Source organism: Micromesistius poutassou, assembly GCF_964030765.1.
Source record: "Micromesistius poutassou genome assembly, chromosome: 3".
NCBI lineage: Eukaryota > Metazoa > Chordata > Actinopteri > Gadiformes > Gadidae > Micromesistius > Micromesistius poutassou.
The window spans coordinates 3,486,646-3,499,705 of record NC_140273.1 but is presented as its reverse complement, the minus strand read 5'-3'; the positions used below and the strand labels follow the sequence as shown (position 1 = coordinate 3,499,705).

The 13,060-nt window shown below is 47.2% G+C and overlaps 1 protein-coding gene across 1 annotated transcript in view; it reads left to right on the top strand.

Moving 5' to 3' along the window:
* vasna (vasorin a) overlaps nt 1-5,295 on the top strand; it is a 17,315-nt gene extending 12,020 nt beyond the window's left edge. The window contains exon 2 of the mRNA XM_084465487.1: nt 815-5,295. Coding sequence (XP_084321613.1) covers nt 815-2,953 — 2,139 coding nt within the window. The 3' untranslated portion in view covers nt 2,954-5,295. The remainder of the gene's footprint in view (nt 1-814) is intronic.
* The last annotated feature ends 7,765 nt before the right edge of the window (nt 5,296-13,060 follow it).

Genomic DNA, 13,060 nt, shown 5'->3' with positions numbered 1-13,060 from the left:
AACTGAAATCAATCAAACTAAAACCCAAGGCAGGTTTCTGGAATTTTTGTGTATTTATGTGATAACATCCTCTACTGTAAATGTTTTTTCACTTTTAAACCAGTGTGTGTGTTTGGGTGTGTGTACGTGTGTATGTGTGTGTGTGTGTGTGTGTGTGTGTGTGTGCGTGTGTGTGTGTGTGTGTGCGTGTGCATGTGTATGCACGTGTGTGTCTGCCTGTGTATGTATGTGTGTGTGTGTGTGTGTGTGTGTGTGTGTGTGCGTGCACACGTGTGCATGTATATGTATGCCTGTGTGTATGTGGACTGGCCGCTGAGGTTGTCCAGCACAGTTGAACCAGAATGCTCTTCAGTGGCTGTGGACTGGACCCTTAGCCCAGAGATGAGGCAGAACGTGCTTCTCATTCACCCCACAACGGGTCAGCCTGGGTGGGCTTTTAGGGTTTGGATGAAGAAAAGTCATCCAAACAAAACTCTTTGAGTTGATCAAATAACGAGTGGGAAAGGGTCTCCCATGCGTAGGAGATTGAAATACAGTTGTTACATCATATCACTTATTGAAGGAAAAATCAACATTGGCCATTTAAAGTGCCAAAGAGCGCCATTTAAAACTAAATTGACAAAGGAAAAAGCAAAGAAGGTAAAAGCTATGTGGAAACAAATCTCAACAAACAATCAAGTTCAATGTTAAAGATCCTTCAAGCACAGCATCCTATGATTTGTAATGTATTGAGACATTGTAATCAACCCCTCTTTCTCTCTCTCCCTCTCCTGCTCTCTCTCTCTCTCTCTCTCTCTCTCTCTCTGTGTTCCAGATGTCCACCATGACGCTCCTGCCCCCGGTTGCCCTCCTCTTCCTCCTCTCCTTCAGGCTGGTGTCGACCAGGGACTGCCCCTTGTACTGCAGCTGCCAAGAGAAGAGCGTCATCTTCTGCATCGGGCGTTCGTCCACCACTGTGCCGAGCGGAGTGCCCGCTGACACCAAGAAGCTCTACATCTTCCAGAACGGCATCAGTACGCTGGCACAGGATAACTTCTCTGGCCTGGAACAGCTAGATATGCTAGACCTGAGCCAGAATGAGCTCACCCAGGTGCCAGACGGAGTGTTTGAGCCGCTGTCAGAACTGAAAAACCTGGACCTTTCTTCCAATCACATCACCAATATTTCCAAGGGCAGCTTCTCTGGCCTACATCAGCTGGAGAGGCTCTATCTGTACTCCAACCGCATCCAGAGCATCCAGGCGGACGCCTTCGAAGGCCTGGGGATGCTGCTTGAGCTCAAGCTCCAGAAGAACCGACTCACCACACTGCCCTTACTCCGTCTACCCAGGCTTCTGTTGCTCGACCTCAGCTACAACAGGATCCCAGCCCTGGGACCTGCAGACCTCCAGACCCCGCATTTGGAGGCCCTGAAAATGACATCCCTGGGGCTCACGTCTCTGGACGAGGAGCTGATGGCCTCCTTCAAGAACCTGCATGATCTGGACATCTCCTCCAACCAGCTGTTTGAGCTTCCCGTGGCTTTGAAGTCCCTGAAGATGCTGATCAATCTCAACCTGGCCAACAACCCATTCGGTGTGCTCAAGATGGACATCCTCCAAAAGCAGGTTGGGCTTCAGAAACTTGACCTCAGTGGCCTCAGCCTCCCAGGATTCACGGAGGGCTTTTTCCAGAGCTTCCCTAAGTTGAGCCAACTGACAGTAGCTGAGAATCCGTTCAACTGCCTCTGTCCACTGGCCTGGTTTCCTGTATGGCTTCGAGAAAGAAATATTGTTCTGGGACGACCTGAGGAAACCAGATGCCACTTCCCCCTTGTCAACGCGAGGAAGATGCTATCTGAGCTGGAGCACCAGGACTTTGGATGTCCATCCACCACCACAGTGATCGGTGGCTATCCCATAGAAAGCACTGCTGTACCTCTTTCGCTCAGCACTGCCCCAGAAGCCACCAATACTAATGCCATCCCTCCTCCCCCGCCCAGCGAGGAACCAGACTATTTCAATCCAAAACATCATCCACGTCTTGCTGAACCTCCAGTTTCCCCCAGTGCCAGCAGCAGGGAGAGAGAGCAACACATTTGCCCAGGGAACATCTGCCTTAATGGGGGAACCTGCCATTTTGACCCCCTGGGGCAACTGGCCTGCATTTGTCCGAGAGGAACATACGGTCTTTACTGTGAGAATATGGACGAAGTCTTTGTTCCACCTAAATCTCTGGTCACAGAGTTCGCTCTGATGGATCCAGTGGCCACCTCTGAACCTGACGCTATCATCTCACGTACGGTGACTTCCACCTCGATTCTTCTGGACCTGCATCGCTTCATCGAGACAAGGCCCCACATACGAGGGATACGGCTGACCTATCGCAACCTCTCCGGACCCGACCGCCGCCCCATGGTCATCAGTGTGCCGGCAAACTACCCAGAGTACACCCTGCGTGGCCTGAGGCCCAACTGCACCTACTCGGTCTGCGCCAGCCCCCTGGGCGAAAGGGTTAGCTCCCGGGCTAACGGCTCGGCGGAAACGGGTCTGTGTACGGAGGCTCGCACCGCCGGCCTCCAACCGACGTCTTCAGAGCCCAGGGTGGAGACACAGAGCCAGCTTACCTACACCCTTTTCCCCGCTGTAGCCGCCCTGGCCCTGGTTCTCGGGGTGTCTATAGTAGCCGGGGCCATCATCTGCCTGCGGAAGAGGAGGCAGACAAAGGCTGGCATAGAGCTGGAGCTGGGGCCCACAGAACCAGACCCTACGGAACTGGAGGGGGTGAAAGCCGGCCTGGAGAGTGGAGGAAATGGGACTCTTCCCCACAAACTACCAGAGATTGATCGTTGCCAAACACCCCATTCGCCTGCCTCCTCACAACAAAATGGAGTTTTGGAATATGAGGTTCCGCTTATGCAAGGACACGGTGCATCGAATAACAATGTAGCAGCATCAAAACCCTCTTATTTCTAAGATACAGGTTAGGTTGTTGATTTCAGAACATGTCAAAGAGAGTGGGCTTGCCCAATGAGAACATGTGGAATGCTGGTATGTTGCTGGGTGGTAGACGTAGAAGGGGAGATATCCAGTACAAAATACAATATATATTATTAAAAAATATTAAAAAAGTGTTTTGCTGACTAAACCGATGTAAAAACAATAAAGGGACATTACATTTCGTGTTTGCGGGGTTGGGTATAAAATCCTCAACGTCGGTGCAATGCCCAGCGAGAGTCTACGCACAGGGCCAGACTGAGAACGGAAGTGCCTTTTTGCATTGACACAACAAAGACTCTTAGACTTCTGTTTGTTGTTCCTTTTAAAAGATAATCCTACAATCGTGTTACAATCTTCCTGCTGGAATAAGGACATCCGATGTGGGATGTGTGCTGTAGGTGGGTTGCATATCTGAAGCAAACGTAAATTAATGGATCTTGAACCCAAAAATAGGCTGTAGCACATCATCACTCACCAGAATTGCATTCTTGCGAGTGCTATTAAAACCACAATACAGACCTGGTCCTAACCGCCATACTAAGTCTTGTCCATGCGGAGGTTACTTGTTGCCTTGGGATTCAACATCCAACGGCTTGCTGTGGGTTGGATGATAATAACAAGTGGTGTGAGTGGCAAGTTTGACCTGCCAATGGACTAGCACTGCACAGTCTAAGCTCTGAGTGCTTGATTGGGCTCCAGCTCTCTGCTAACCAACGTTTTCAAAACGACTGGAGGGAAACCATGGAAAGACTTGCACTGAAAGCACTTCACTCCCCGCTCCCCAGGGAACCCAGGACTGGCGACAATAATTCTACAATCACATACATCCTTTTGTTTCAAATAATAATTGGTATCCCAGTTTGTGTTAACCCTATTCTATATGAATTGATTTGTATTATGTTTTAGCTAACGGAAAACAGAATGACAACAGATAGCAACAGTAGGTACTAATTCTGAATCAACTCTCTTTTAAACTACTCCACCCAAAATCTGACCTGTCTCATCTGATGTCTCATTTGGCATTGAGGTTGCTGTGAAAGCAAAATTGACTAATTTAAGAGACATTGAAATTAACGTTTTGACCTGCGTATTTTCTGTTCTACAATACTTTGTGAAAGCAATTTTATTGTTGTGGTCGGTTTGCTTTTAAAGTGTCATCTTTTTTCTGTACTCCATTTTGTTTGTTTTGATTTCATGCATTTGTTAGTATTAACAAAGATTGCGTAATTAGTAATGCCAATTTTACAGCATATTCTAAGTATTTTACTTAATGAGTGGCTCATAAAAGTTTTGTCAGGCTTGTTTCTCTAAGAATGCATGCTGCCTCCAGTAAAGCTAAAGATATATGAGCCAAAAAGCGACCCAGAAGAACAAAATACGTCCAAAATACTTTGGCCTGAGGCTCACCCCATGGACACATTTAGTTTCAGAAATGCAAGACAGTAATTCTCTCTTCAATGTCAGCCAACCCACCATCAGGTCCCTGTTTACATGGTAAACCACAGATAATTACTTGCTTTTTACTTCTAAAATCCGAAACTGATTTCATAGCCTTTTCAACCCAAAGGACCTTAAAGTTTGAGTTCAAATAGTTCCAATATAAGTTTTCATTGACTTGTGTGCAGTAACTTCCTCTTGGGACTACTAAATATAACCTCTTAAGAATCATTCTTGTTTTTTGGTCATTACTTTATTTTGATTTCTGTTTGTCCAGTCTTTTTCTAATTGTTTACTGGCTCCATGTGTATATTTGACTTTCACTCACGCTACAAATACTGTTATTGGGTGTTTTGAGATGTTTTTTTGCTCGCTTCGAGCCAACTAGTCTATATAAAGTACAGAATAAGTGCACAATCCAGTATTCACTCAACGCTAGTGTGGTTTTCGCAGAATCACAACCTCTTAATTAGCGAGGATACTTATACTTATGGTTTAGAGGCCGACTGCTAAGAGAATGTGTTTGTGTCTTTGTGTAGTGTGCAGTACTGTCCATCACTACAACATAACACTACAAATCTGCTCCACACATCTGTATTCCAGTATGCTTCTGTCCACAGTCCTGATAACATACATTCATACACCTATTAACTGGAATAATGTCTGTACATAGCAAGAAGACAGTGAAGGGGCAAGGGAATATTTGGAATATTTTCAACATGCTTGTGACCCCAACTGTGTTTTATTTTTTTTGTGGAAACATATGTTGTTGTTTTTTGTGTTTCTGTTTTCTATGTCTGAGAAGTTCAAATGCAAACGTGTTTTGTAAATTAGTTTTTTAGAGAATGGCAATCGCAGTTCTAAAAAAAACAAAAACAGTATTAAAGCAACCTTGTGAACCTGATGAACATATTTGTTTTGTTTTGTTATCACCATGCAAAATTGCATCATGTCCATCCACCACCGCCCAAACATACCCCACCTTACTTGCTCCATGCACAGGAAATGATTTGTCCTCAGCTACAACAGAACAACTGAAGACATGAACCACTTAACCATTCAAGTGCTTTGGTTTTGCTTACACATTTAATCACAGAAGTAGAGGACAAGGCAGCGTATTCCTTTCATGGCAACAGGGGAGAATGTTTCTCTGGTAAACAGTAAAGCTTTCTCATCTGTTGGAAATGAAACAAAGTGAATTTAAGTGATGCTGCACAGCACGTTGTTAAATCAGCCCTCAGTCGTCAGGGTACATTTCCGACCATTATATGTCTGCTTTTCAATTTAGCTGAGCGAGGTTGCTGGAAAAACACAGGGTTCATTACAGACGTACAAATCTACCAATACCTCATTAAACACACACACACACACAAACACACACACACACACACACATACACAACACACACACACACACACACACACACACACACACACACACACACACACACACACACACACACACTTCACTCTTGGCCTAAGAATAATAACTGACGTTATGGTGTTTTGTGGAAAGAGGTCATTGAATGTTCTTTTTGCTAATAGCCAGAAATAGATGCCTGTTGAAAAGATTAAACATCCTGTGGAGACTCAAATGTAGGCTACCTCGTAATGCCAAATTGTTTCTGGTTGGTATTCAATTATTTTATTGATACTTATTGATTACCTTCATCTTTTTGGACTGGCGTAAGGCACCAAGTCTCCAACCAGTCTGTCGGAACCAAATCAGATTATTATTTGATAGAAGATAACTAGGAGAAGATAAGATGTACAAATGCCTGAGAGGAAATGATGGCACAGGGTAGTGGCTAATGTTTAAAAGAGTAATAGTGAATAGTGAGTCAGGCATTGGGGTAAATGTGGACTCTGGTTGTGATGTTGATGCTTTAGAAACAACGGCCCAGAGGTCAATGAGGGTTCTCTCAAATTTCTGGAAACTGACGTAAGGGACTGAATCACTTTGTTCCCCACAGCAAGATGATGAAACCGCTTGGTCTATTTGTTTGTGTGTGTGTGTGTGTGTGTGTGTGTGTGTGTGTGTGTGTGGTTGTGTGTGTGTGTGTGTGTGTGTGTGTGTGTGTGTGTGTGGTTGTGTGTGTGTGTGTGTGTGTGTGTGTGTGTGTGCATGCGTGCGTGCGTGCGTGCGTGTGTGTGTGTGTGTGTGTGTATTTATGTGCTTGCTTGTATTCTTGCTTGTCATCCTATCTACATTTAAGTAGAAATAAAATGTTATATGAATCAGGTTTACATGCTTTTGAATTGATGGGTATTTATGTTTTTGACCCCTAAAATATCTTAGAATTTTGTGTATGCTTTGATTGTTAGAGCTGATCTCCAGAAGCAAATGCTTAAAAATAAAGACGTATTCATACATGCCTAAAACACTAAGGATGAGGTTCACAACTTAAAACCTTTTTATTTGAGGGACCATTCTAATCAGGCAGCAGCTTTGTATTATAAATGTACAATCTTATATAACCATATATATAGTGTGTGTATAGTATACACACACACACACACACACACACACACACACACACACACACACACACACACACACACACACACACACACCATGAGGCCCTGTGAGGCCCTTCAGGGAACACAAACAGCAACTTCACAGTCCATCACCTTCATTACCTCTGCAATGTGCGTCTCATTTGGGAGCCGACTACTGACCGCTGGAAGGGTGAGGAGAGATGAGAGAGAGAGGGGGAGAGAGAGGGAGGGGGAGATAGGGAGGAGGGGGGAGGGCAGGGTAGTGAGAGAGGAAGATGGAAGGGGGAGAGAGAGAGGGGGAGAGGGAGAGGGGGAGATAGGGGAGGAGGGGGGACAGGGTAGTGAGAGAGGGAGGTGGAGGGGGAGAGACAGAGGTAGTGAGAGAGGGCTATAGAAAGAGGAAAGAGAGGTTGCGAGAGAGGGAGATGTGAGGGGGAGAAAGGTGGTGAGACAACAGATGGGGGAGGACGAGAGAGAGGTAGTGAGACAGGGAGATGTGCGGGGGGGGGTAGAAAGAGATTTGTGAGGTAAGGAGAGCGGGAGAGAGAGTGTGAGAGAGAGAGAGAGAAGGAGCAGAAGAGAGTGGGGAGGCGGTATGGGTTTATCTGATTTATCTGAACAATCTGTTAGCTATGGAGGTAGCGGGGTCTCGCTCGGAGGGGGGGAGAGAGGGGGAGGGAGATAGAGAGAGAGAGTGTGTAACAACTGAACGAGGGGCCTACGGTCCAACTGCAGACAGATTTTTGGACCTGATAATGGCTTAAACGGGCCCACAGGCCCATTAACCCCTGGCTACCCCTGTGTGTGTGTGTGTGTGTGTGTGTGTGTGTGTGTGTGTGTGTGTGACAGCCAAAAGATGATGCCAACCATTTCCAGTTGTGCTGCAACTTATCATACATGAAGGTCCTGGTGGATGTGATGACCGGCCTGATGTTGAGACAACAGAGCGCCGGGGAGGAGAGAGAGCGGCAGGGAGGCGAGGAGAGACAGAGAACCGTTCATGTCAGCCGTCTGGACGCTTTATGTGCTTTATGTGCTTTGGAAGTCGATGCACGCTTGGAGAGCATTTCTGGCTAAATAAATGGTGGGAATCTGAAGAAAAAAAGTAAAGTCTTCAGTTTGAACAATGTAACATGTGTGAAGTGAACTTCCCAAAATTGCCCTGGAAACAGCCATGTTTTTTGGTGTCTCTGGATCTCTGAGGAACACAGTCTACAGGAGAATGAGATCATTTCATCTTTAAATAGATCACCTCACAAGTAATGACTCTACTTACAACATTCCCCTTTTGTCACATCACGCAACAGTATAATGGGATGTAATTATAATTGTGTAATTATAATACATTATACGTTGTGTAGGCCCAATTAACATTATTTTGTTATAATGTGCATGACAGACATGTTATGATGACTCTATGGATCACTCAGAGGGCATCTGACTGCTCATCAACGTGTTAGAAGGGGCGGCTGATCATAATCAGCGTGAGTGCTACAACTCGTCGGGCTGGTGAGAAACGTAGAGTGGAACCACTCCATGGAGAAGCCTTTCCTGCCTGAAACGCGATCCAGGCCTCAATTGAGTTAGAGTGTAAAGGGCCCCTCGGTTCCGTCTTATCCGGGGCTCCTAATGACTTCCATGTTCTCTGAGGCACAAACCAATGGGAAATAAAGTCTCTTATACACAGAGGGCCCCTGGCCCCCGGGGCCCCATGGGAGTCATGGAATACAGAAGAGTTTTTACACGTCGGAATCAGACATTTAGCAACCTGACGGCCCCATGCTGTATGTATGGGCCCTTTTAATCCAAAGGGCCACATAATATAACATAGGCATCAATCAGGCTCTGCGTGTACTGAGTGATATGGATTGGACGGACACTACAACTAAAATGCAGGAAAGGCAAGCTACTCATCAAGTAGTGGAGTACAGAGGAAGACGAGGAAAGTGGAGGTTGAGCACTTTGTTGGATAACGGGTTGTCAGTCTTCACTGTTAATGATGCTGTTGGTGTGTGTGTGTGTGTTTGTGTGTGTGTGTGTGTGTGTGTGTACGTGTGAGTGAGTCTTTGTCTGTCTGTGTATTTATGTGTTTCTGCGTGTTAATGTGTATGTATTTGTATGCATGTGTGTGTTTGAGCGTATGCGTGTCGATCTGTGTGTCTGTGTATTCCTGTTTGTGTGCATATATGCGTGCGTGTCTATGCGCGTATCTATCCGTGGGTCTGTCCGTCCCTGTTCGCGAGTGTATGTACAGGGGAGGGGGATTAATACGAGTGCCGTCACACGACTGACAAAGGACGCGTCAGGAGCGCAGCGAGCGGGTGGAAGACGGCCGAGTGAGTGCAAAGTCTACCACAGCGAGAGACAGAGACGCTCAGCTGCTGCAGTCATCCTGGGGCCCCTGGCGGAGCAGGGGGCCCGCGCTGAGGGAGGGTTATGAGGTTCCAGTGTTTTCTCTGGACAACAATAGGCCTCTCGGTCCGTCTGGGTCTTGTGTTGTCATAGGAGATATCATGACTCGGCAGAACAGCGCCAGGATTACATCGGTGGAGAACATTTTCGCTTTTAGGCCTTTGTGGAAAATCACAGAACATGCCGATCGCAATAAGGGTGCACGCACATTGGCAGGTTAGTTGGACGCAGTCTACAGTCCTGGACGCAGACGCAGCGTGCTCTGCTGAATCATGTGACACATGCTCAGAACACACGTTGGATTCAAACAATGCAGATAGGTAAAGTACAGAAGTTGGATATTTGCAGTGCCTTCGCAGGTTGACAAATCGTTTGTGTTTGAATGTCTTGTCTTGTCTTGTCTTGTCTTCATTGAGGTGCCCAAGGTGGGTTAGACCTTGTTTTTTTTGTTCATTTTAGTATTCTGGGTTGAGTGAGTTATTATGACGTACAAACACCTACGATTGGTCAACCCTAGGTTGACCAATCGTAGGTGTTTGTACGTCTTGCCGTGCCTGCAAGCCGTTGCACGGCCACACAGGACACTCCTGTCCCAGGCAGCTTCAGGGTCATGATGAAGGAGAGCCAACCCTGATCCACTTTGTGACAGAGAAAAACACAAGCTATTTCTCCCCCCACCCCTCCCCCCATCAAATGCCAGCCTCCCTCTAAACACTTGGCTGCCAGAGGGCTGTTCCCCTTCACCTTTCACCTCTCAATAAGCCACCATTGACCTTTCCTACCAGGAATTAATAGAGGCCCGGTCGTTCTAGGCCTGGCGCACACCAAACAAAAGGCCCGGTGTGGCCGGGGTGTTGAGCTATTTCGGGTAACATATACCGACTCCCTGTCACTGTTCATTATCTGGCCTTCTGTCATCACCTTCTCTTGGGTCTCTCTCTTTCTTGGGATACACACCTTTTTTCGGTTTGAATACCGACCGTGATCCGATGTTGTGTTTAGAACCACCTTTTGTTCTGCTATGCTTTACTGATATCAACGGTAGCGTCTCAACTGAGTCCATCTCACAATCTCACAATCTAAATCCCCCCCCCACCTTATCTTCCACCCCACCACCTACCCACACACACATCCATACACACCCCCCCCCCCACACACACACACACACACACACACACAAACACACACACATACTACCCCGCCCTCCCTTCAGGAAATATCTGGAAAGCCTTAGCCCCCCCTCCCCCGACCCCTCCCCTCGCTTCCTCAATGAGGTCCTGATTGAGTTATTTAAATGGCCGCCTCCCTTGTAACAAGGCCCCTTGCTTTATTGGGGTTTTCCAGTTTGCCAGATGCAGCAGGTTCAGACGTGCCTGGGCCCAACATGGTGGAAGGAGAGGGACAGACGTAGAGGAGCAACATGACCGAGGGGAGCGTGACTGAGAGGAACAGGGGAGTAGGACCATTTGTGTTTGGCAGCGGTTGGAGCATTAACTCCGTGGCACCGCTTAAAGCCGGGTCATTCCGAGGCCCTGCGCTCACTACCGGTATGTGTTGACTTGGTGTTTCCAGATCAAAATGGGATTAATTCACCAGCTTTCATTCCCCCGGCGCCTTCCAAACGGCTCTGAGGCGTTTAAGGCTGGCTTTTGCACCGGTTCGAAAAACACTGAGCTAAGATGGCGGCTTTGTGATGAAGACCTTTTAAGTACTGGCCCAACTGAACAAGAAAATCCTCTATATTGGAATTTGTATAACTCAAGTATTTACCAAGAGAAATCAGGCCTAGTGAGGTTAGGGGTTCAGTGAGTTAAACGAAAGGCAATCAGGAAGAGGAGAATTAAAGGGCTCACAGGGCCAGCCCCACGCAATGACGGATGCAGGTTTAAATGCCTCTTAATTCCCTCGGTTTAGGCCTACACCCAACCTCTCTAATGGATCTGAAGCGACTTTCTCGTGTTACAGTGCAGACAGACATAAGGGGGGATGGTTCAAAGCACGTGTCTAGACGGAAAAAACATTCACACGTAAATTTAGAAGATATAATCAGGTATAGTGTGAGACAGTCCGACGGCTATAAGAGGTGGAAGGCAGGCGGAGCAGGGAACAGGGCGGATTTAACTTTTAGAGTCATCATTGGTATGGGTGTTGGGAATACGGTGGGTTCTCTTCCTCCAGTCGCACCACAGAGCCGGCTGCATCAGTCTTTCCGAGCACAGACTGGAGGTGGAAAGGGAAATGGAGTTTAAGAGAATGAATGCAAATTGCAGGGTGCAGCAGAATGTGGGATTTGTTTGCGGCCTGACATTAAATCCATAAAATCCCATCGAGGACGTGGGCTCTTTGGGTGCCGACGTGGTGGAATTGACGAGGTGGAAATGATCCTTGTCATTATGTTCCTAAGTGTTGGTAGAACATGTTTTGTTACTCCATGCAATGCGCCATACAATTTGAAGTATAGTTTGGCAATCATGCATTGCAGCGCTACACTTCCTCCTTCCGCTCTTAAGAACTCTGCACATCCGTGATTGGTCGGTCTCTTTCTTCACTGACACGTCCATAGACCCGACTCCCAGGTTGTAGAAGAAAGACTAATGAGGAATATCTCGGGGTAATAGCTTGGGTGGCTTGACTTTGTTGACTCACACAGGAGAAACCCCCTCTTTAAAGAAACTCGGGAGGTCCTGCTCGTGAAAGGGACAGCGGGCCCCGCTCCGCTGAATAGACCATGTATGTTTAAGTATTTAATCTATTTGGGTTTTCCCTGGGCCCATGCACTCTCCCTCTGTGTGGATCCGGGTTTGACAGCAGGTGCAGACGGGAGAAAAGGCCCGGTGTGTGTGTGTGTGTGTGTGTGTGTGTGCGTGTGGGGAGGGGGGGGGGGGCCATTTCATTAAAATATTGCCTTGGAGACTGCTGGAACAAGGTCCGCTATGTGTCTATTATACAACGCACACACACACACACACGCACACGGATATGCACACACAAACACAAACGCATATGCACACACACACACACACACACACACACACACACACACACACACACACACACACAGTAAATACTGAAATGAAACACTGCCATTTCACTGTGACTACATCTCCACAATGCATCCATTTGACTACGACACACAGACACACACATCCACACACACGCACGCATGCATACACATGAACATGCACACACATGAACATGCACACACACACACACACACACACACACACACACACACACACACGCATACACGCATACACATGAACATGCACACACACACACACACACACACACACGGATACACGCATACACAGGAACATGCACAGAGAAAGAGAGAAAGAGAGAGAGGGAGAGAGAGAGTGCTGGGTGGAGGTTGGGGCCCCTCAGGTGGGACCCTGAATGTTAAAGTTGTGTAGAGCCTGCTGGGGGACGCTGGCTGTGCAGGGAGATGAGAAAATGCTGAACGTGCCAACCTGACCCCGCTTTCAGGGGTTGTGTAGGGGAATGCACACCTAAAGACACACAAACACACACTATACGTGAGCACGCACACACACACACACACACACACACACACTATACGTGAGCACACACACACACACACACACACACACACACACACACACTATACGTGAGCACACACACACACACACACACACACACACACACACGCCTACGTGTACACACACACACACACACACACACACACCTACACATACACACGCACACACACACACAC